At 37.7% G+C, this 20,600-nt stretch overlaps 1 protein-coding gene and 1 pseudogene across 1 annotated transcript in view; both read left to right on the top strand.

Annotated features, from left to right (window-relative positions):
* AFG1L (AFG1 like ATPase) overlaps positions 1-20,600 on the top strand; it is a 160,837-nt gene that overhangs the window by 82,490 nt on the left and 57,747 nt on the right. The window contains exon 8 of the mRNA XM_059700781.1: positions 12,998-13,080. Within this exon, the coding sequence (XP_059556764.1) occupies positions 12,998-13,080 (83 nt within the window). The remainder of the gene's footprint in view (positions 1-12,997; positions 13,081-20,600) is intronic.
* On the top strand, positions 13,710-20,454 carry LOC132236605 (eukaryotic translation initiation factor 3 subunit M-like; annotated as a pseudogene).

Here is a 20,600-nt window from a genome sequence, read left to right as displayed (position 1 = left end):
GTGCATATATGTTTATCAGAGTTATATCCTCTTGTTGTATTGATCCCTTTAGTATTATGAAGTGGCCTTCCTTATCTCTTGTTATGGCCTTCACTTTGATGTCTATTTTGTCTGATATAAGTATTGCTACCCCAGCTTTTTTTTCATTTCCATTTGCCTGAAATATATTTTTCCATCCCTTCACTTTCAGTCTGTGTGAATCCCTTGTTCTGAGGTGGGTCTCTTGTAGACAGCATATATATGGGTCATGTTTTTTTATCCATTCAGCCACACGATGTCTTTTGATTGGAGCATTTAGTACGTTCACGTTTTAAGTTATTATTGAAAGGTACTTGTTTGTAGCCATTTTTATTTTTTTGAGCCTGTGTTCCTTCTTACCTTTTTATTTCTTCTTTGTACAGCATTCCCTTTAGCATAGAAATGGAATTTCTAGGTCAAAAGTTCTATGCAATTAAAGGCTTGTTAAATTTTATCAAATTACTCTTTACTTGTGTATTAGCTAACATTAAAATTTAAATGGTGGAACTGAATTTCCAAATAGTAAGATGATATTTTTTAAGAAGCCACATTAACCCTTCTGGAACACAGTGGAGTATTAATTAATAAATGACAAGAAATCACGTGGAGTTGAGGTATGAAGCTCTGGAAATTTTTTTGGATACTAGAGGCCCGGTGTACAAAATTCATGCACAGATAGGGTCCCTAGGCCTGGCTGGCAATCAGGGCCAATCTTTGGGGGACCGGCAGGGCGATCCAGGGGCCCCCGCTGGCACTCACCTTGTCTGGCCTGGGGCCTGCAGGCTGGGGGAAGCTCCTGCATTGAATGTCTGCCCCCTGGTGGTCAGTGCGTATCATAGCAACCAGTCGTTCCACCCTTTATTCCACTGTTTGGTCAATTTGCATATTAGGTTTTTATTATATAGGATTGCTTGTACATATTAAGTCAGCAACAGATTATTGCAAAATCATAATTACCAAAATATTTATGGGTTGTGGAATTTTTGAACCTTTGAACTATGTCTTATTCTGAACATAGAAAGTATGTGTAGTGGTGAAGAGCACAGAGTTCAGGTCTTCTGCCCCCTGTGAGCAAAATAACTCTGGAGAAAAAGAGATCAGAATATGTGATCCTTTTGAATCTCAAGTATTGCATTGGTAAATTGAGACCAATAACCCTACTTTTAAAGTTTGTAAAATTAAGTGCTCAATAAATGGTAGCTATTGTTGTTTTTATTCTTCTGTAATAATTTTATAAAGATAAGCGTGATTAAATATTTATCTTTTGGAGTAAATGGCAGTGGGGCATTTTCTGTATAACAAATAGAAAACACATAAACTCTATGTAGTATCTCATGACTCAAAGGTTACCATTTTCTGATGAATAAACAGAAACATCTCTTCATATAAATAGCAGGATTCTTTGTTTTGTTTTCTAACCCTATGCCAAAATAATTGGATAGTATAAGGATAAGACTTTATCAATTCTGACTTGCTCATCATCTTGGCACATGGCTATTTAGGGTGCAAATTTGGATCTTAGATCATCCAAATTAGTTAACTCTTGACCTAGTTGACACCCAAGGTCTTGCTTGACCTAGTTGACAAAGTCAGTATAGATTCTTGTTCTCCACAATTTCCTACTTCCTGATCATCTAAGGATGATGATAATAGATAGATAGAAGATAGATGATAGATAGATAGATAGATAGATAAGTTGGGATGTTATACTCATAGTTCTAAGCTTAATTCTTTTTGATATCTTGAAAGTTCTAAGAGATAAATAACTTTGGATTTAAATACAGAGTCCAAATTTTCTAGAAATCAAAGAGAAAGGAACTCATTGGGATTCTGAACAAGACATCTGGTAACACAATAGCAGTTGCCGTGATCAGATGTTCCACCTTTCCTTTTGTAGATGGTGAGAGTGGTGGTGTGTTTGAAGGGTATGGAGCCGTTTCAGAGTTTCAGACACTGACAGAGAGACTCTACAACTGTTGTGCTGGGCTTCTTTGCTAAGTTGAGCAGGTGTGTTGCCACCATGTGCTGCAAGCTGGTGCTTTGTCTTATTATTATTATTATTTTTTAGTTACTTTGAAAATATTTTTGGTGACATATTCAGAAACTCATTATTTTAGAGGAATATTGGAATGTTCCACATCATAGTGGTGCTCAAAAAGATAAGGATGTAACCTCATTTACAAGAAGTGAGTTGAAAACCCAGCTCTATAAACTTATGGTCATCTAGTTTGAGATGTTGATATCTTTTGTTGCACTGACATATATTTAAATCCAAAGTTATTTATCTCATAGAACTTTCAAGATATCAAAAAGAATTAAACTTAGAACTATGTGTATAACATCCCAACTTATCTATCTATCTATCTATCTATCTATCTATCTATCTATCTATCTTCTATCTATCTATCATCTATCTATCTTCTATCTATCGTATCATAATCATCTTCTTTATGAGTGTAGGAAAAACTTGATGGATAAAGCTATAAGCAAACCTTTTTGTGAGAAGGGGATATACTTTCACCTTTACCTTTATACTTTTAAAAAATATATATGTTTTTATTGATTTTAGAAAGAGAGGAAGGGAGAGAGAAACATCAATTGGCTGCCTCCTGTATGCCCCCTACTAGGGATCAAGCTCGCAACCCTGGAATGTGCCCTGACCAGGAATCAAACTGTCAACCTCTTGGTACATGGGAGGAAGCTCAACCAACTGAGCCACACCGGCCAGGGCTCTACCTTCATACTTTAAATATTTGAATTTTTAAGTGAGTATGTTTCACATTTCTATTTTAAAAAAATACATTATTAAAGAATTAAGTAAAAAGATAGATCTTTACTATTTGAATATTTTATTTCTTGGAACTAGAAAAAGTCTCAATTATTTTTTTTCTTTTTTGCTTATTAAAAATGTATAGCCCAGCCGGTTGCTCAGCAGTTGAGCATCCACTCAGGAACCAAGAGGTCACCGGTTCTATTCTTGGTCAGGGCACATGCTGGAACTGTGGGCTCGATCCCTAGTAGGGGGCTTGCAGGAAGCAGCTGATCAGTAATGTTCCTCTCACATCGAAGTTTCTATCTCTCTATCACTCTCCTTTCCTCTCTATCTAAAAATCAATAGAAACATATTTTTTAAAAAATGTATAAAACCAATCAGTTGAACATTGTAAAAACAAAACTTCAATAATTTGATTCTTTGAATCCCTATTTAATATAATCACTTAGGTAAGATATAAAACTGATTTATGTGGTTGGTGGTTTTTTTCTCTTTTTCCACATTTTCTATAGTAAGCAATATTACTTTTAAAATAAAGAGTATTTAAGGTAGGCAAATCTTTATTATTTCAATTCTTGTTTATTTTGACGTTGATATATTGTGGTTTTAGAGGATTTTTCTCCACAATATTTATTGTTCTTTTGTTCTAACTGGGAAGGGAAAAGTCGGAGTAGAAGCTATATAAAGCTATTTTGTGAGATGGTTATTATTTTAATGGTATTATTCAAAAATGCTAAAAATACACACAATAGGTCTTAAGGAAAATGCAAACTGCTGGAGTATGCTTCTTTTAGTAGCATATTTTTCTTTCCCAAAGTCAAAGGCTTTTGACTCTTGATTGTGCTCCCAGAGGTGTGTTAACCTCCCTCCTTTTTCTCCCCAAGCTTCCTAATTTCATTTTTAGATTGTAGAATTGTATTTGTCCTTTATGTACATAAATAAACTATTTTTTAATTGATTTTATTTTATTAAATCTTTATTGTTCAGATTATTACATTTGTTCCTCTTTTTTTCCCCCCATAGCTCCCCTCCACCCAGTTCCCGCCCCACCCTCTGCCCTTACCCCCCCACTGTCCTCATCCATAGGTGCACAATTTTTGTCCAGTCTCTTCCCGCATCTCCCACACCCCTTTCCCCCCAAGAATAGTCAGTCCATTCCCTTTCTATGTCCCTGATTCTATTATAATCACCAGTTCATTCTGTTCATCAGATTATTTATTCACTTGATTCTTAGATTCACTTGTTGATAGATGCATATTTGTTGTTCATAATTTGTATCTTTACCTTTTTCTTCTTCCTCTTTTTAAAGGATACCTTTCAGCATTTCATATAATCCTGGTTTGGTGGTGATGAACTCCTTTAGCTTTTCCTTATCTGTGAAGCTCTTTATCTGACCTTCAATTCTGAATGATAGCTTTGCTGGATACAGTAATCTTGGTTGTAGGTTCTTGGCATTCATCACTTTGAATATTTCTTGCCACTCCCTTCTGGCCTGCAAAGTTTCTGTTGAGAAATCAGCTGGCAGTCGTATGGGTACTCCCTTGTAGGTAACTGAGTTTCTTTCTCTTGCTGCTTTTAAGATTCTCTCTTTGTCTTTTGCTCTTGGCATTTTAATTATGATGTGTCTTGATGTGGTCCTCTTTGGATTCCTTTTGTTTGGGGTTCTCTGTGCTTCCTGGACTTGTAAGTCTATTTCTTTCACCAGGTAGGGGAAGTTTTCTGTCATTATTTCTTAAAATAGGTTTTCAATATCTTGCTCTCTCTCATCTCCTGGCACCCCTATAATTCTGATGTTGGTACGCTTGAAGCTGTCCCAGAGGCTCCTTACACTATCTTCGTATTTTCAGATTCTTTTTTCATTTTGCTTTTCTGGTTGGGTGTTTTTTGCTTCTTTGCATTTCAAATCTTTGCCTTGATTCTTGCGCTCCTCTGGTCTGCTGTTGGGAGTCTGTATAATATTCTTTATTTCAGTCCGTGTATGCTTAATTTCTAGTTGGTTCTTTATCACAACATTGAGGGTCTCATTAGATTTCTTGTAGATCTCAATAAGTTTATCGGCAGCTTCTAGACAGTTCTTGAGAGACCTTAAAAGTGTGGTTCTGAACTCAATATCCTCCATTGACAATTTTGTCCTGTTTCTGTGTCTCCACATTTTTTATGCTTTCTTGGTGCACCCCCTAGTGGTCTTTGTGCGCAGTCTTGTTGTAGTTAAGCCTTGATTGTTATAGTTAATACTAGGGGGATTTGACCTCCAGGCCAACTGGCTGTGAGAATCAGCTCTGTCTGCAGTGGGAAAACTTCTGTCCTCTGGGGAGGTGCTAATCTAGCCTTTGCCTGAGGCTATCTGGCAAATGGCTCTGCGCAGGGCTTGGGCGGGGCGGGTTGCATGCAGGGGATCAACAGGGAGGGTGGAGGGAGCAGTTATGGCTGCTCTCAGTCCCGTCCCCAGAGGCTCTGCCTCTCAGAGTCTCAGCAACCGCTGCAAACCTCAGAGAGAAAGCTGCCCGCGCGTTCCAACCGATGCCAGACAGTCCTGCTTCTCCCGCTTGAGTCTGGGTCCCTAGCGACTCGTCCAGAACTGGAGCTCAGAATCTGAGCCTCCCTCCCGATTGAAAACGACAACTGCGCCCTCAGCCACCAGCCCGCGCACCTCCGCACCTTTTATTTTCCGTAGTGCGCCTCCTCTGAGTCTCGGTATGCTGTTCTCTTTCCTTCTAGTTGAAGAATTTCCCCTCAGCCAGCCTTCCTGTGGTTCTGGGCGATGTCCGTTCCATCTTTTAGTTGTATTTTTGAAGTGGTTGTTCGAGGCAGCAGACTCCGGTGTTTACCTATGCCGCCATCTTGGTTTCCTGAGCTTAATTCAATAAACTATTTTAAAATGAATTTTGTTTGGTAGCTGATTAGTTTTATGCATTTGAATTGGATGATGATAAGAGGTCACAGGTCTTGTAATATTCCTAGAAATTAGTTAAGAGATCATGCTCCTTTGACTAGATTCATCCTCAACTTGGAAATAGCTTAGCTTTCACCCCCCTCCAACCTTCTGCAAAGTGTTTTTAAGACTTTGGTTTGAGGGAATAATATCTGAAAATTAGAGATTTATTTTTCTTTAAAAATATAAACCAAGTATTATTATTTTCCAGACAATTATGAGCTAACATTTAAGGGTTTTGGTTACAGTTCCTTTGCTGCTGATTAGGTATTCCTGGTGGTGATTAGTGAATGTACAAATGCAATCATTTGGTAGGGCTTAATCACTCATATGAGAAGGATGTAAGTTACCCAGAAAGTGAAACTGCAGCTTGTATAGCTCCCATTAACCTTATTTTTTTTTTAATAGAAAAAAAAGAGAAGAAAAAATGTTGACTAAATTATGAATATTGAGCCATGTAAGGTAAATTGTGGTTTAAAAGAAAGAGAGAACATTGGAAAATATATGAACATATTGCTGTAATATTTATTTTATTTATTACATTGTCTGTGGTACAAGTAGCTTATGAATAATTGGCCCTTACATACCAGGACAGATTTCAGAGAGAGAGAGAGAGAGAGAGAGAGAGAGAGAGAGAGAGAGAGAGAGAGAGAGAGAACACAGTGCTATTAAGCAAGTGCCTCTCCTTTCTTTGTACTGGATGACTGAGCACCCACAATTATAGCATGGGCAAGGGGAAGGAAGTATTTTTCCCAGGTTTAGTACTTTACTCAAGGCTGAGAAGAAGAGAGATATATAACTATACCTTTTATTCTTTATTTTTTAAATTCTTTATTGTTTAAAGTATTACATACAGTATTACATATGTCTCCTTTTCCCCCCATTGACCTCTCCCCAGCCAACACCCCTCCACATGCCCTAACCCCCCCTAGTGTCTGTGTCCATTGGTTATGCTTATATGCATGCATACAAGTCCTTTGGTTGATCTCTTACCCTCCTCCGCACTCCTCTGCCTTCCCTCAGACGTTTGATGGTCTGTTTGATGCTTCTCTGTCTCTGGATCTATTTTTGTTCACCACTTTATGTGTTCATTATATTCCACAAGTGAGTGAGATCATGTGGTATTTTTCTTTCTCCGACTGGCTTATTCCACTTAGCATAATGCTCTCCAGGCCGATCCATGCTGTTGCAAATGGTAAGAGTTCTTTCTTTTTTACGGCAGCATAATATTCCATTGTGTAGATGTACCACAGTTTTTTAAGCCACTCATTTGCTGATGGGCACTTAGGCTGTTTCCAAATCTTAGCTATGGTAAATTGTGCTGCTATGAACATAGGGGTGCATATGTCATTTCTGATTGGTGTTTCTGGTTTCTTGGGATATATAATGGAGTTCCATTTTTAATTTTTTGAGGAAACTCCATATTGTTTTCCACAGTGGCTGCACCAGTCTGCATTCTCACCAGCAGTGCACGAGGATTCCTTTTTCTCCACATCCTCACTAGCCACTTGTCATTTGTTGATTTGTTGATGATAGCGATTCTGATAGGTGTGAGACGGTACCTCCTTGTTATGATTTGCATCTCTCGGATGGTTAGTGACTTTGAGCATGTTTTCATATGTCTCTTAGCCTTCTGAATGTCCTCTTTTGAAAAGTGTCTATTTAGGTCCTTTGCCCATTTTTTGATTGGATTGTTTATCTTCCTTTTTTAAAGATGTATGAGTCCCCTATAAATTTTGGAGATTAGGCCTTTATTGGATATAACATTGGCAAATATGTTCTCCTAAGTAGTGGACTTTTTGTTATTTTATTGATGGTTTCTTTTGCTGTGCAGAAGGTTTTTATTTTTATGTACTCCCATTTGTTTATTATCTCCTTCATTTCCATTGTCCTTGGAGCTGTATCGGTAAAGATATTGCTACAACATATGTCTGACATTTTGCTGCCTATGGATTCTTCTAATATTCTTATGGTTTCCCATCTTACGTTTAAGTCCTTTATCCATTTTGAGTTTACTTTTGTGTGTGGTGTAAGTTGGTGTTCTAGTTTCATTTTCTTGCATGTTTCTGTCCAATATTCCTAACACCATTTATTGAAGAGACTGTCTTGACTTCATTGTATGTTCTTGCTTCCTTTGTCAAATATTAATTGAGCATAATGGCTTGGGTCGATTTCTGGGTTCTCTGTTCGGTTCCATTGGTCTATATGTCTGTTCTTGTGCCAGTACCAGGCAGTTCTGAGAATAGGGGCTTTGTAATATAGCTTGATATCTGGTATTGTGATCCCTTCAACTTTGTTCTTCTTTCTTAAAAATTGCTTCAGCTACTCAGGGTCTTTTTTTTATTCCATATAAATTTTTGGAGAGTTTGTTCTAGGTCTTTGAAATATACTGTTGGTATTTTTATAGGTCGTCTGAAGCTAGGGGAGAGTGGAATGCACTGTATTTGGGCAAAAGAGTTTTTTGCTTTTATTTTTGAGTTTTTGGTGAGACGGGTTATATAGGGCCTGAATCCTGAGTGAGGCCTGGGAAGTGGGTTTGAGCAACTTGGAATAATGATGAGCTAGGAATGTCTGTATGGGGAGGCCAACTCACTGCTTAGGGCAAGCACCATAGTGTGCCGTTACTCTGTTAGGTTCGGGGGTTGTTCTTCTCAGGTGGCGTTCAAAAGTTCAGCTTTAGAGGCTTCCCCAGAAGACCAGCTTCTACTTGGGGATTATTTTATATGAATCAAATCCACAATTGCTAATGTACATTTTACCCTTGAACATCACGGGTTTGAACTAGATCCTTTTATATAAGTGAACTTTATTCAATAAATGTTATAACTATTTTCTTTTCCTTATGATTTTCTTTTTCTTTTATTTCTTTTTAAAAAATTGATTTCAGAGAGGAAGGGAGAAGGAGAGAGAGATAGAAACAAATGATGAGAGAGAATCATTGATCAGCTGCCTCTTGCACACCTCCTGCTGGGGATCGAGCCCACGACTTGGGCATGTGCCCTTGACCGGAATCGAACCCGGGACCCTTCAGTCTGCAGGCTGATGCTCTATCCATTGAACCAAACCAGCTAAGGCCGTATGATTTTCTTTTCTTTCTTTCTTTCTTTTTTTTTTTTATTGCTTAAAGTATTACAAAGAGTATTACATAGGTCTCCTTTTTTTTTTTTTTCTCCCCTTGACATTCCCCCGGGCCCCCCTATCCCCCAGTGTCTTATGTCCACTGGTTATGCTTATATGCATGCATACAAGTCCTTCGGTTGATCTCTTACCACCCCCACCTCCCAACCCTCCCCAGCCTTCCCTCTGTAGTTTGACAGTCTGTTCGATGCTGCTCTGCCTCTGTATCTATTTTTGCTCATCAGTTTATAATGGTCTTTATTATCCATAAATGAGTGAGATCATGTGGTATTTTTCTTTCATTGACTGGCTTATTTCACTTAGCATAATGCTCTCCAGTTCCATCCATGCTGTTGCAAATGGTAAGAATTCCTTCTTTTTTACAGCAGCATAGTATTGCATTGTGTAGATGTACCACAGTTTTCTAATCCAGTCATCTGCTGATGGGCACTTAGGCTGTTTCCAAATCTTAGCTATGGTGAATTGTTCTGCTATGAACATAGGGGTGCATATATCCTTTCTAATTGGTGTTTCTGGTTTCTTGGGATATATTCCTAGAAGTGGGATCACTGGGTCAAATGGGAGTTCCATTTTTAACTTTTTGAGGAAACTCCATACTGTCTTCCATAGTGGCTGCACCAGTCTGCATTCCCACCAGCAGTGCACGAGTGTTCCTTTATCTCTGCATCCTCTCCAGCGCTTATCGTTTGTTGATTTGTTAATGATAGCCATTCTGACAGGTGTGAGATGATACCTTGTTGTTTTGATTTGCATTTCTCGGATGATTAGTGACTTTGAGCATGTTTTCATATGTCTCTTGACCTTCTGAATGTCCTCTTTTGAAAAGTGTCTATTTAGGTCCTTTGCCCTTTTTTTGATTGGATTGTTTATCTTCCTTTTGTTAAGTTGTATGCGTTCCCTATAAATGTTAGAGATTACACCCTTATCGGTGATAACATTGGCGAATATGTTCTCCCATGCAGTGGGCTTTCTTGTTGTTTTGTTGATGGTTTCTTTTGCTGTGCAGAAGCGTTTTATTTTGATGTAGTCCCATTTGTTTATTTTCTCTTTAGCTTCCAATGCCCTAGGAGCTGTATCGGTGAAGAAATTGCTTTGGCATATGTCTGAGATTCTGTTGCCTTTGGATTCCTCTAGTATTTTTATGGTTTCCCATCTTACATTTAAGTCCTTTATCCATTTTGAGTTTATTTTTGTGTATGGTGTAAGTTGGTGATCTAGTTTCATTTTTCTGCATGTATCTGTCCAATATTCCCAACACCATTTATTGAAGAGACTGTCTTGACTCCATTGTATGTTCTTGCCTCCTTTGTCAAATATTAATTGAGCATATTGGTTCAGGTCACTTTCTGGGCTCTCTATTCTATTCCATTGATCTATATGTCTGTTTTTGTGCCAGTACCAGGCAGTTTTGAGAACAGTGGCTTTGTAATACAACTTGATATCTGGTATTGAGATCCCACCTACTTTGTTCTTCTTTCTCAGGATCGCTGCAGCTATTCATGGTCTTTTTTTATTCCATATGAATTTTTGGAGAGTTCGTTCTTGGTTTGTGAAATATGCTATTGGTATTTTAATGGGAAGTGAATTTATAGATTGCTTTGGGTAATATGGACATTTTAATGATGTTGATTCTACCAGTCCATACACATGGTATGTTCTTCCATCTGTTTATGTCTTCCTCTATCTCTTTTTTCAACGTCCTGTAGTTTTCTGAGTAGAGGTCTTTTACCTGTTTAGTTAGGTTTATTCCTAGGTATCTTAATTTTTTTGATGTGATGGTAAATGGGATGGCTTTTTTAGTCTCTCTTTCTGTAAGTTCACTATTGATGTATAGAAATGCCATAGATTTCTTGGCATTGATTTTGTATCTTGCTACATTGCCGAATTCATTGATTAAGTCTAATAGTTTTTTGATGGAGTCTTTAGGGTTTTTTATGTACAATATCATGTCATCTGCGAATAAGGACAGTTTCACTTCTTCTTTTCCAATTTGGATGCCTTTTATTTCTTCTTCTTGTCTAATCGCAATGGCTAATACTTCCTGTACTATGTCGAACAGGAGTGGTGAGAGTGGGCATCCCTGTCTTGTTCCTGTTCTTAAGGGAAATGGTTTCAGTTTTTGTCCATTGAGTATATTGGCTGTGGGTTTGTCGTATATGGCTTTTATTATGTTGAGGTATGATCCTTCTACTCCCACTTTGCTGAGAGTTTTTATCAAAAATGGGTGTTGGATTTTGTCAAACGCTTTTTCTGCATCAATTGATATGACTATGTAGTTTTTTCCCCTCAATTTGTTTATGTGATGTATCATGTTTATTGATTTGCGGATATTGTACCATCCTTGCATCCCTGGGATAAATCCTACTTGGTGATGGTGTATGATCTTTCTGATGTACTGCTGGATCCGATTTGCTAAGATTTTGTTGAGGATTTTGGCATCTATGTTCATGAGGGATATTGGCCTGTAATTCTCTTTCATTGTGTTGTCTTTGTCTGGTTTTGGTGTGAGGGTGATGCTGGCTTCATAGAATGAGCTTGGAAGTGTCCCTTTCTCTTGAATTTTTTGGAATAGCCTGAGGAGGATAGGTTTTAGTTCTTCCTTGAATGTTTGGTAATACTCCCCTGTGAAGCCGTCTGGCCCTGGGCTTTAGTTTGCTCGAAGCTTTTTGATGACTGCTTCAATTTCTTCCATAGTTATTGGCCTATTGAGATTTGTAGATTCTTTCTGATTGAGCTTTGGAATGTTGTATTTTTCTAGGAATATGTCCATTTCCTCCAGGTTGTCTAGTTTGTTGGAGTAGAGTTGTTCATAGTATTTTTTAACAATCATTTGTATTTCTGTGAGATCTGTTGTTATTTCGCCTCTTTCATTTCTGATTTTGTTTATTTGGGTCCTCTCTCTTTGTTTCTTGGTGAGCCTGGCTAGAGGTTCATCAATCTTGTGTATCCTTTCAAAGAACCAGCTCTTGGTTTCATTGATCTTATGTATTGTTTTTTTGGTCAGTATGTCATTTATTTCTGCTCTGATCTTTATTATCTCCTTCCTTCTGCTCATTCTGGGCTTTTCTTGTTGTTCTAGATCCCACTTCTTGGTGGCTAGAATGTCAACAACCCCACATGGTGGGATGGAGAGATTATTGCAGCCATCTTTGGAAAATACAATTCGTCACAAGCACCTTGGCCCCAAAATGCAGTTTTTATTTATAAAAGCAGCAAAGTTATTAAAATACAATTTCTCCTCATGAATTTCATAAAGCAGTTTTCATTTTGAATGAAAATGAAAAGATCAGCCTGTAAATGTTTTTTGAATTGTGTTTGAAATCTCTTGCTCACCATTGTTTAATTGGACTGAATAGCTCTATCTATCTATCTATCTATCTATCTATCTATCTATCTATCTATCATCAATCTAATATATATCCCTTTCAAAACAAAGCCATCTGACCAAGATAAATGTAGCAAAAGTTCATATGCTTCTGTAGTAAGAGTTTTAGGGTGTGTGTAATGTGTCCATACACATCAGCACCCCGGGGAGGAGAGCATAGAAAGGGGAGAGTAATTGGGGGGAGAGAAGGGCATCAGTGGCACAGGCTGGCTCAGGTTGGAGGGAGGTGTTCACTGCAGGAAAGAACGCTGAAGAGCTGATGGCTGGAGAGGGAACTAAGGTCAAGGGCAGAAGCAGGAGTAGATATAGCATCACTTGGGTACGATCATCTGGTTTAAAATGTGAATGCTAACATTCTGGCCCAACTTGCTTTAGACTGTCTCTCTCCATTGCGACAAGTAAGACCCATGAGTTATTCTTTTTGATAGTCTCTAGCTTCTTATTACTGGATAATAGAAACTGGGATTTTTTAAAAAATGTGAAGCAGTTACATGGGGGATTTGCCAACAGCACTGTTTTCACAAAGTTTCTGGAAGGCATGCTGCAAATTTTAATTTTTTAAACTGTTTTTTTTTTTTTGGCTTGATACACTAGTATATTTAATATTCAAGTTTTGTGATTCTTACATGAGAGCTATTGTTGTCCTAAACTCATTATTTTGTTGAGAAAAATTTAAAAAATAAGATAGCAGAAAAACTATAATTCTAAGCCACCACTTGGTTAAAAAGATGTCGTCTGTGCTTGATTGTAGGAGTACTGCCACACGGTCCAGCTGGACTCTGGGATAGATTACCGGAAAAGGGCGCTGCCTGCTGCAGGAAAGCTCTACTACCTGTAAGTTTGTTCTCGTTCAGATTTTAATTTGTAAGTTCGCTATCTAATAATTAATCAGGAAAGGATGAGGAAAATAAGCAGGTTAGAACGGGAAAGGCTAGTTATTAGAATGGGAAAGGCTAGATTTGAAGCCTGTGATTTTTAAAATACAAAATGTTATAATATTAACTTCTTTAAACTGTTTTTTGCCATCCACATTTGCATGATTTATCGTGTGTGATTAGATGAAACCCTAATTAGTTTTTTGGGGAGGAGTGATGACAGATGGTTAGGAAGTAATGAGTATCCTCTTCTAAGACACTCTAGTATTAAGAGAATATCTTTATTGTGCTAAAGTAATTAATTATTTGTGGACATCTTCTGCCAAATGTGCCATTTCCATTCCCTGAAAATTGTTGTTTTATTTTGTCAGACAACCTGTTTGTATTTATCATTGTTGATTGACTTCCATACATAACTTTGTAAAACATATATACACAAGTATGACTGGATATACATTTTTGTCTTTTAAAAGCTCAAACTTTCCTTTGTAGGACCAATTTATAAATAATATATATCTTAAGCATGTGCAGTTAATGCTGAAAAACAAATATAGTTTGTTTTAAAATGTTATTTGTGAGAACCTGAAAATGGAAAAGCGCTTTACAAATGCAAACCGTTGTTTCGTGTATGCCGTCAGTGTTAGGCACATTGTGGATTCCCAGTAAATAAATCTGTCTAAGGCAGCGGTTTTCAACCTTTTCCATCTCATGGCACACGTAAACTAATTACTAACATTCTGCGGCACGTCACAAAATATGTTATTTTTTACTGATATGACAAAAAAAGATATAATTTTTTTTCATTCACAGCAGGCGACCATTATTGTGTTGGCTGTTACTTTTTACTTGACAATCTAAGGCAGTGGTTGGCAAACTCATTAGTCACCAGAGCCAAATATCAACAGTACAACGATTGAAATTTCTTTTGAGAGCCAAATTTTTTAAACTTAAACTATATAGGTAGGTACATTGTTATTAACTTAGTTAGGGTACTCGTAATGCTTAGGAAGAGCCACACTCAAGGGGCCAAAGAGCCGCATGTGGCTCGTGAGCTGCTGTTTGCCAACCACCAATCTAAGGGAAAAGAGATCGGTGCTCCTGACTAAATAGTCAGGTACTGCATGTTTTAAAATTCTTGTGGCACACTAGTGTGCCATGGCACATGGTTGAAAATCGCTGGTTAAGGGCTAATTGTGACTTCACTCAAAGGCATGTTTCTGCTAATTTAAATTTTGATGACAATGTGCATATGAGAGGCTCAGAAAGTTCTTATCTCTGCCACCTTGTAAGCAGAAGCACTTTACTGTTTTTGAAGTAGAAATTAGCTAGAAAAATCACATAATTAAAATTGCATACTTTACAGTGTACCAAGGGAACTATTTCAGTTTATTATTCAGATTCTGATGATTATTTATAGGAGGTTCTTCATCTGCCCTTAAGTACTTTGTCTTTAAAGTACATTATAATTTTTAAAAACTCTTATAGCACTTTTTTCTGCTTTAACTTAGACTCCCTCCTGCCGCTCCCCCCCCCCCCCCCCCCCCGCCCCCCAGTTTCTTTTACGTTTGTGTTTTCTGGGCTTTTTATTCTTCTGATATTCCTGATTCTTAGCTACTTATTTTTTGCTATTCCAGATGTAATTTCCCCTCCTCCTCCTCCCCCCCCCCCCTCCTCCTCCTTGTCTTTATTTTTCAAATAAGGTAATTCTTATTCCTTTTTTTTCTCTCACAAAATGTATCCATATGTGGAAGAATTAAAACACTTTTCTAATGGGAAGTTCCCTAAGTAAAGATGGCAGTCTGGGTCTAAATTGTGGTATTTGCTTCATAGTGCCAGAGAGGTCTGGGTGGGAGCTACAGGAGGTCGAAAAGCTGCTTTTGCTTGGAGCATAGCTGTTTCCTCTCTGACCTACCTTGTGTTGCCCCTTCCTCTGCCTGATAAAAGTAACACAATTCTAACACAATGACATGCAGATTGTGCTTAGGTTACAACATGTCCTGGAGGAAATATAATTTAACAACATCTGAGTCCAGGAAACTAGAATCTACCAAGGATTTCATGAAACTCTGGAACAGCTTTCTAAAAAATATATAAAGTCATTTAATCCTCAAGGAAGGTAGATTTGGTCACAAATTTAACATTAAAAGTGTTTTCATCAGCCCTGGCCAGGGTGGCTCAGTTGGTTGGGCATCGGCTCATGTACCACAGGGCTGCTGGTTTGACTCCTGGTCAGGGCAGATGCCTGGGTTCCTGGCTCAGTCCCTGGTAGAGAACCTCCAGGAGGCAACCAATTGATGTTACTCTCTCTCATCAATGTTTCTCTCTTCTCTTGCTAAAAAATCAATAAAATAAAAAATCTTTTAAAAAAGGGGGGCTTTCATCATAGTTTGGTAACTAAGATGAGAGAGCCTGGGGGCATACCTCAATCAGAGGATAAGACAGATATGTGTCCCAAAGGAGAATTAGGAATTAAAATTATCTCAGAAGTGGAAAAATAATATTAGATACCAAGATAGGGTCCTAGGGATATAATTTACATTGCTTTACATGAGCCCTTGGATAGAATTTCTTTTAAGGCAGAGTAAACGTAAAATTCCTGGGGCCATAGTAATTTCTGATATAGTTAGATTTCTTTTCATCTTCTTCTTATAGGAAAACAATTTTTTTCCCATAACAGATTTTAATGTGCTATGCTATATATTGCCCTATTAAAGCATGTATTTATTTTATTACCCTCTGCTTAAACATCTGGAGTTGGTTTCTGAATATGCAAGTCCAGACTACCCCATGTCAATTTTACTAGCACCCCAGTGGCCTAAAAAGAAAAAATTTCTAGCTTCCCTCCAGGGGAACACTAGACAGTCTCTCAGAATTTCATATAAGCAAAATGCCATATATGATCATTAACTAACAAATATTCATTAACTCAGTATTTTTTTTTTAACTTTCCAAAGCCAATGAAAAATGTCCCCAAACACAATTCAAATAATATCAAGAATAACCAAAGATTTTTTTTTTTTTAACTACCTAAAAAGTTGACATGGGCCCGGACCGGTTTGGCTCAGTGGATAGAGCCTCGGCCTGCGGACTGAAGGGCCCCAGGTTCGATTCCAGTCAAGGGTATGTACCTTGGTTGTGGGCACATCCCCAGTAGGGGGAGTGCAGGAGGCAGCTGATCGATGTTTCTCTCTCATCGATATTTCTAACTCTATCCCTCTCCCTTCCTCTCTGTAAAAAATCAATAAAATATATATAAAAAAAAGTTAACATGGAACAATTTCTCTGGTTTATAGTATTGTCTGATTTACACAAGAACTAATTCATACAAGGCATTGTATGTTTGTGTGTAATCTTATTTCATTGGTAGTTTTTTTCGAAATATATTTTTATTGATTTTAGAGAGGAAGGGAGAGGGAGAGAGAGAAACATCAATGATGAGAGAGAATAATTGATCAGCTGTTGGCTTCCTTCACCCCCCCCCCCCCACTGGGGATCGACCCTAAAACCTGGGCATGTGCCCTGACTGGGAATCGAATCATGACCTTCTAGTTCATAGGTCGACACTCAACCACTGAGCCACGCCAGCCGGGCATTTCATTGGTTTTATATCACATTACATTTAGAAATCCCTGCATACCAGATGTTTATAGCCTATATCCCAAGAAATTTTCAATCTTACATAAAACAAACCCAGAGATTTTAAATTAGCAAGTTACAAACCACAGCAAGCTTGAGTGCAAATATCTAAACTTTTACATAAAGTATCTCATGATTGTCCAGTTTTTCATTCCACTGTAACCACGAGATGAGCACAAAGTTATTTTCTTGCTGGTTGCTTGGTGGATTGGGCTCAATACTAGATCCCTATGTGTGGAATATAGTTTGCCTAAATCCAAACAGGTCAACCAACACTAGGCTTCCTTTTGCATTTGGATGGGGGCTTGGACCAGTCATTTATTTTGAATTGGCTGGTGTTTGCCATGAGTAGCCCCACCCCATGCCTTCCAGAGAATTTAACTGCTTCAGATGAGCTATCTGCTTGGGGGCTGGTGGCAGTAGAAGTTACTGTTTTATATATATGATGAGCATCTCTTTTCAGACAAGGAAACACCAGTGCTGAGGGATACATGGGATTTGCCGCAGGCCATTTCCCTGTCACTTCTGGAAAGGTTATGGTTTCCTGGGAAGACACAGACATCTGGATCAGAGACAAATGATTTTATTACTCTTGGCACGGATGTTATGTTGGTTCCCTTCTTGCTCCCTAGTTCCATGCGGGGGAATGCTGAGTTTTGCTGAGGCAGTGAATTGTGTTATAGGAGAGGGACTCCAAGTTTGGGGAATGTACTATTTTATAGCCAGAAGGAAGTAAGCAAGGTAGACATTGTGTCTTCACGGTAGACATTGCCTCATCCCTCAAGGTTTCTCATTACAAACACAACTTTGAGAAATCATATTCATAAACTAAACTATTTACAGGTAAAATAATACAGTGTCTGGGATGTGCTTCAAAATAATCCAGTGTAGGGGATGGTATAGATGAAACAAGATTGGCCATGTATTGAGTGGGTGATTATTATATAGGCTTTATTATACTATTGTCTCCACATTTATTTTATGGGTGAAATTTTTCATAATGATAATTTTTTAAAGGCACAAAGTCTTTATTTTTTCCAATCATGCTTGTGAAAGTTTTATTGATTTTCTCAAACAAACAGCTTTTGCTTTATTGATTTTCTCAATTGCTGTCTGTTTTCTATTTAATTGAATTCTGCACACTTCTCTTTATTATTTACTTTTTTTTCCAGCATAATTTAATTTACCCTTCCTTTTCTAATTTTTAAAGATAGAAATCCAAGTCCTTGATTTTTAAACCTTTCCTCTCTTCTTACATAAGCATTTTAATGTTATAAATATTCTTCTAACTACTGTTTTACTTGCATCTCATACATTTATAATATGTCATGTTTTCCCTTGTATTTTATTATATGACCTATGGGTTATTTAGAAGTATACTGTTCATCTTCCAAACATTTGGTGATTTTTCTATACATCTTTTGGTTCCCAAATTTAATTTTTTATGGTCAGAGAACCTATGTTGTATGGTTTGAAGCTTTTAAGTTTATTGAGGCTTTCAAAACAGTGATTGCGGGTTGGAGGGGGATGGGTAGAAGTAGAAGAGGGCATAGAGAGGATAAAAGGTGATGGAAAAAATGAAATAAAATAATTGAAAAACAATATTGAGGCTTGTTTTATGGCCCCGAATCTGATGTATCTTGGAACATGTTTCTTGTGCACTTGAAAAGAATGTGTATTCTGCTGTTGTTTGTATTCTTTAAATGTCATTTGGTTCAAGTTGGTTGATAATGTTGCTCATGTTTCTTGTACCCTTACTAATTTTTCCTCTACGTTTTCTATTAATTATTGAGATAGAGGTATTGAAATTTCCAACTATAATTATTTCTCTCTGTGTGTAGCTCTCATTTTAGTACTCTACCTTGAAAATTCTAGCTCTAGTCTTAATTTTGTTTTCTGAACTCGCAGAGACCTTGGGGATCTGGTTGTGTTCCCTCTCCTGAAGCCTAGAAACTCTCACCAGATAGTAAATTGGGGGGCTCACCTCATTTGTTTCCTTTCCCTCGGGGGATCACTGCCCTGTGCTTTCTGATAGCCAGTGTCTGACAACCACTGTTTCATATCTTAGGCAGTTTGTAGTTGTTTGAGAAAGGAGGGTAAATCTGGGCCCTGCTACTCAATAATGGCCCAAAGTGGAAGTCTTCAATCCATTATCCTAAAAACGGGTAAATAAAAGGAGAGAACCAAGTGTTTTTCCTGCCTGTTTTAGAAGAACTGATCCTTAGTATAACAAAAAACAGTGGGGAGATATTTATAGAAGTTTTCTAGATAACAAATGAGAAAAGAATGAGAGAATTTGAATAGGTCTAGAATATCACCGTTTTGAAAAACCTTCATAATTACATCTAGTTAATGATCATAAGTTCTATAGTAATTGTTACAGAAAGGAAACCTGAATTTAATCAATTTATAGGAAATATTAGGGGCAATGGAATATGTTGAATGGTATCACAGGAGTATATTGATCAAAATATTTTAAAATTACATAAATAAATTGCTTCTTCAACAATCAATAAGAAAAAAAGAGGGCGTGGTTTACAAATGTAGCTGCCGCCGTACCTGGGCCTTCACCACGAGAGTCCCGGCCTCCATCACATCACTGAGGAAGACCAGGCTGCCGAGCCTCGTTCGAGCTTATCTGAAATCTAAAGGAGCTGGAATTTCAGAAGAGAACTCAGAAGGTGGACTTCATGTAGATTTAGCTCAAATTATTGAAGCCTGTGATATATGTCTGAAGGAAGATGATAAAGACGATGAAAGTGTGATGAACAGCGTGGTATCCCTCCTGTTGATCTTGGAGCCAGAAAAGCAAGAAGCTCTGATTGAAAATCTCTGTGAAAAGCTGGTCAAATTTCGGGAAGATGAATGCCATCTCTGAGACTGCAGTTGCTAAGCAACGTTTTCCATGGGATGGATAAGAATACTCCTGTAAGATATACAGTATATTGCAGCCTCATTAAAGTGGCAGCATCTTGTGAGGCCATCCAATATATTCCAGCTGAGCTGCATCAGGTTGGAAAATGTATTTCTCATGGAATCTTACCACTGAGAAAAAACACACCCTTTTAAGGCATTCGTGGATTGTAAGAAAAGTGATGCCGCTTTAAAAGTCAGGGTAGAATTGCTAGGAAGTTACACGGAGGACAATGCTTCCCAGGCTTGAGTTGATGCCCACAGGTTTATTGTATGAGCATTGAAAGATCAAATGCATTTCCTTTTGACCATCTTCTTACTTTAAAACCAGTCAAGTTTTTGGAAAGTGAACTTATTCATGATCTTTTAACCATTTTTGTGAATGCTAAATCGACATCATATATCAAGTTTTATCAGAATAATAAAGACTTCATAGATGCACTTGGACTAGTACATGAACAGAATATGGCAAACATGCGACTACTTTTATGGGAATGGCAGTGGAAAATAAAGAAATTTTTTTGTATACAATGCAACACGAACTTCAGATTGGAGCTGATGATATTGAAGCGTTTGTTATTCATTGCCATGAAAACAAAAGTGGTCTACTGTACAATTAATCAGACCCAGCGAAAAGTAGTTGTCAGTCATGGCATACATCGGACATTTGGAAAACAGCAATGGCAACAACTGCATGACACACTTAATGCCTGGAAACAAAACTTGAACAAAGTGAAAAACAGCCTTTGAGTCTTTCTGAATTTTTATGCTATAAGTTTTTTTCTTTTGGGGAAACATCTAAATGATAGTAAAACATTTTAAGCTGAAATTTGGGGTGGGGGGAAGTAAAAGAAAAAAAAAGAGAGCTGGAGAGGGAACCTGTAGTTTGAAAGGTCATACAAACCTTGTCCCATAAGCAGCCTGAGGTGA

Source organism: Myotis daubentonii, chromosome 6 (genome assembly GCF_963259705.1).
Source record: "Myotis daubentonii chromosome 6, mMyoDau2.1, whole genome shotgun sequence".
NCBI classification, from domain to species: domain Eukaryota; kingdom Metazoa; phylum Chordata; class Mammalia; order Chiroptera; family Vespertilionidae; genus Myotis; species Myotis daubentonii.
The sequence above is the reverse complement of the archived record's forward strand: the minus strand, read 5'-3'. Positions and strand labels throughout refer to the sequence as shown.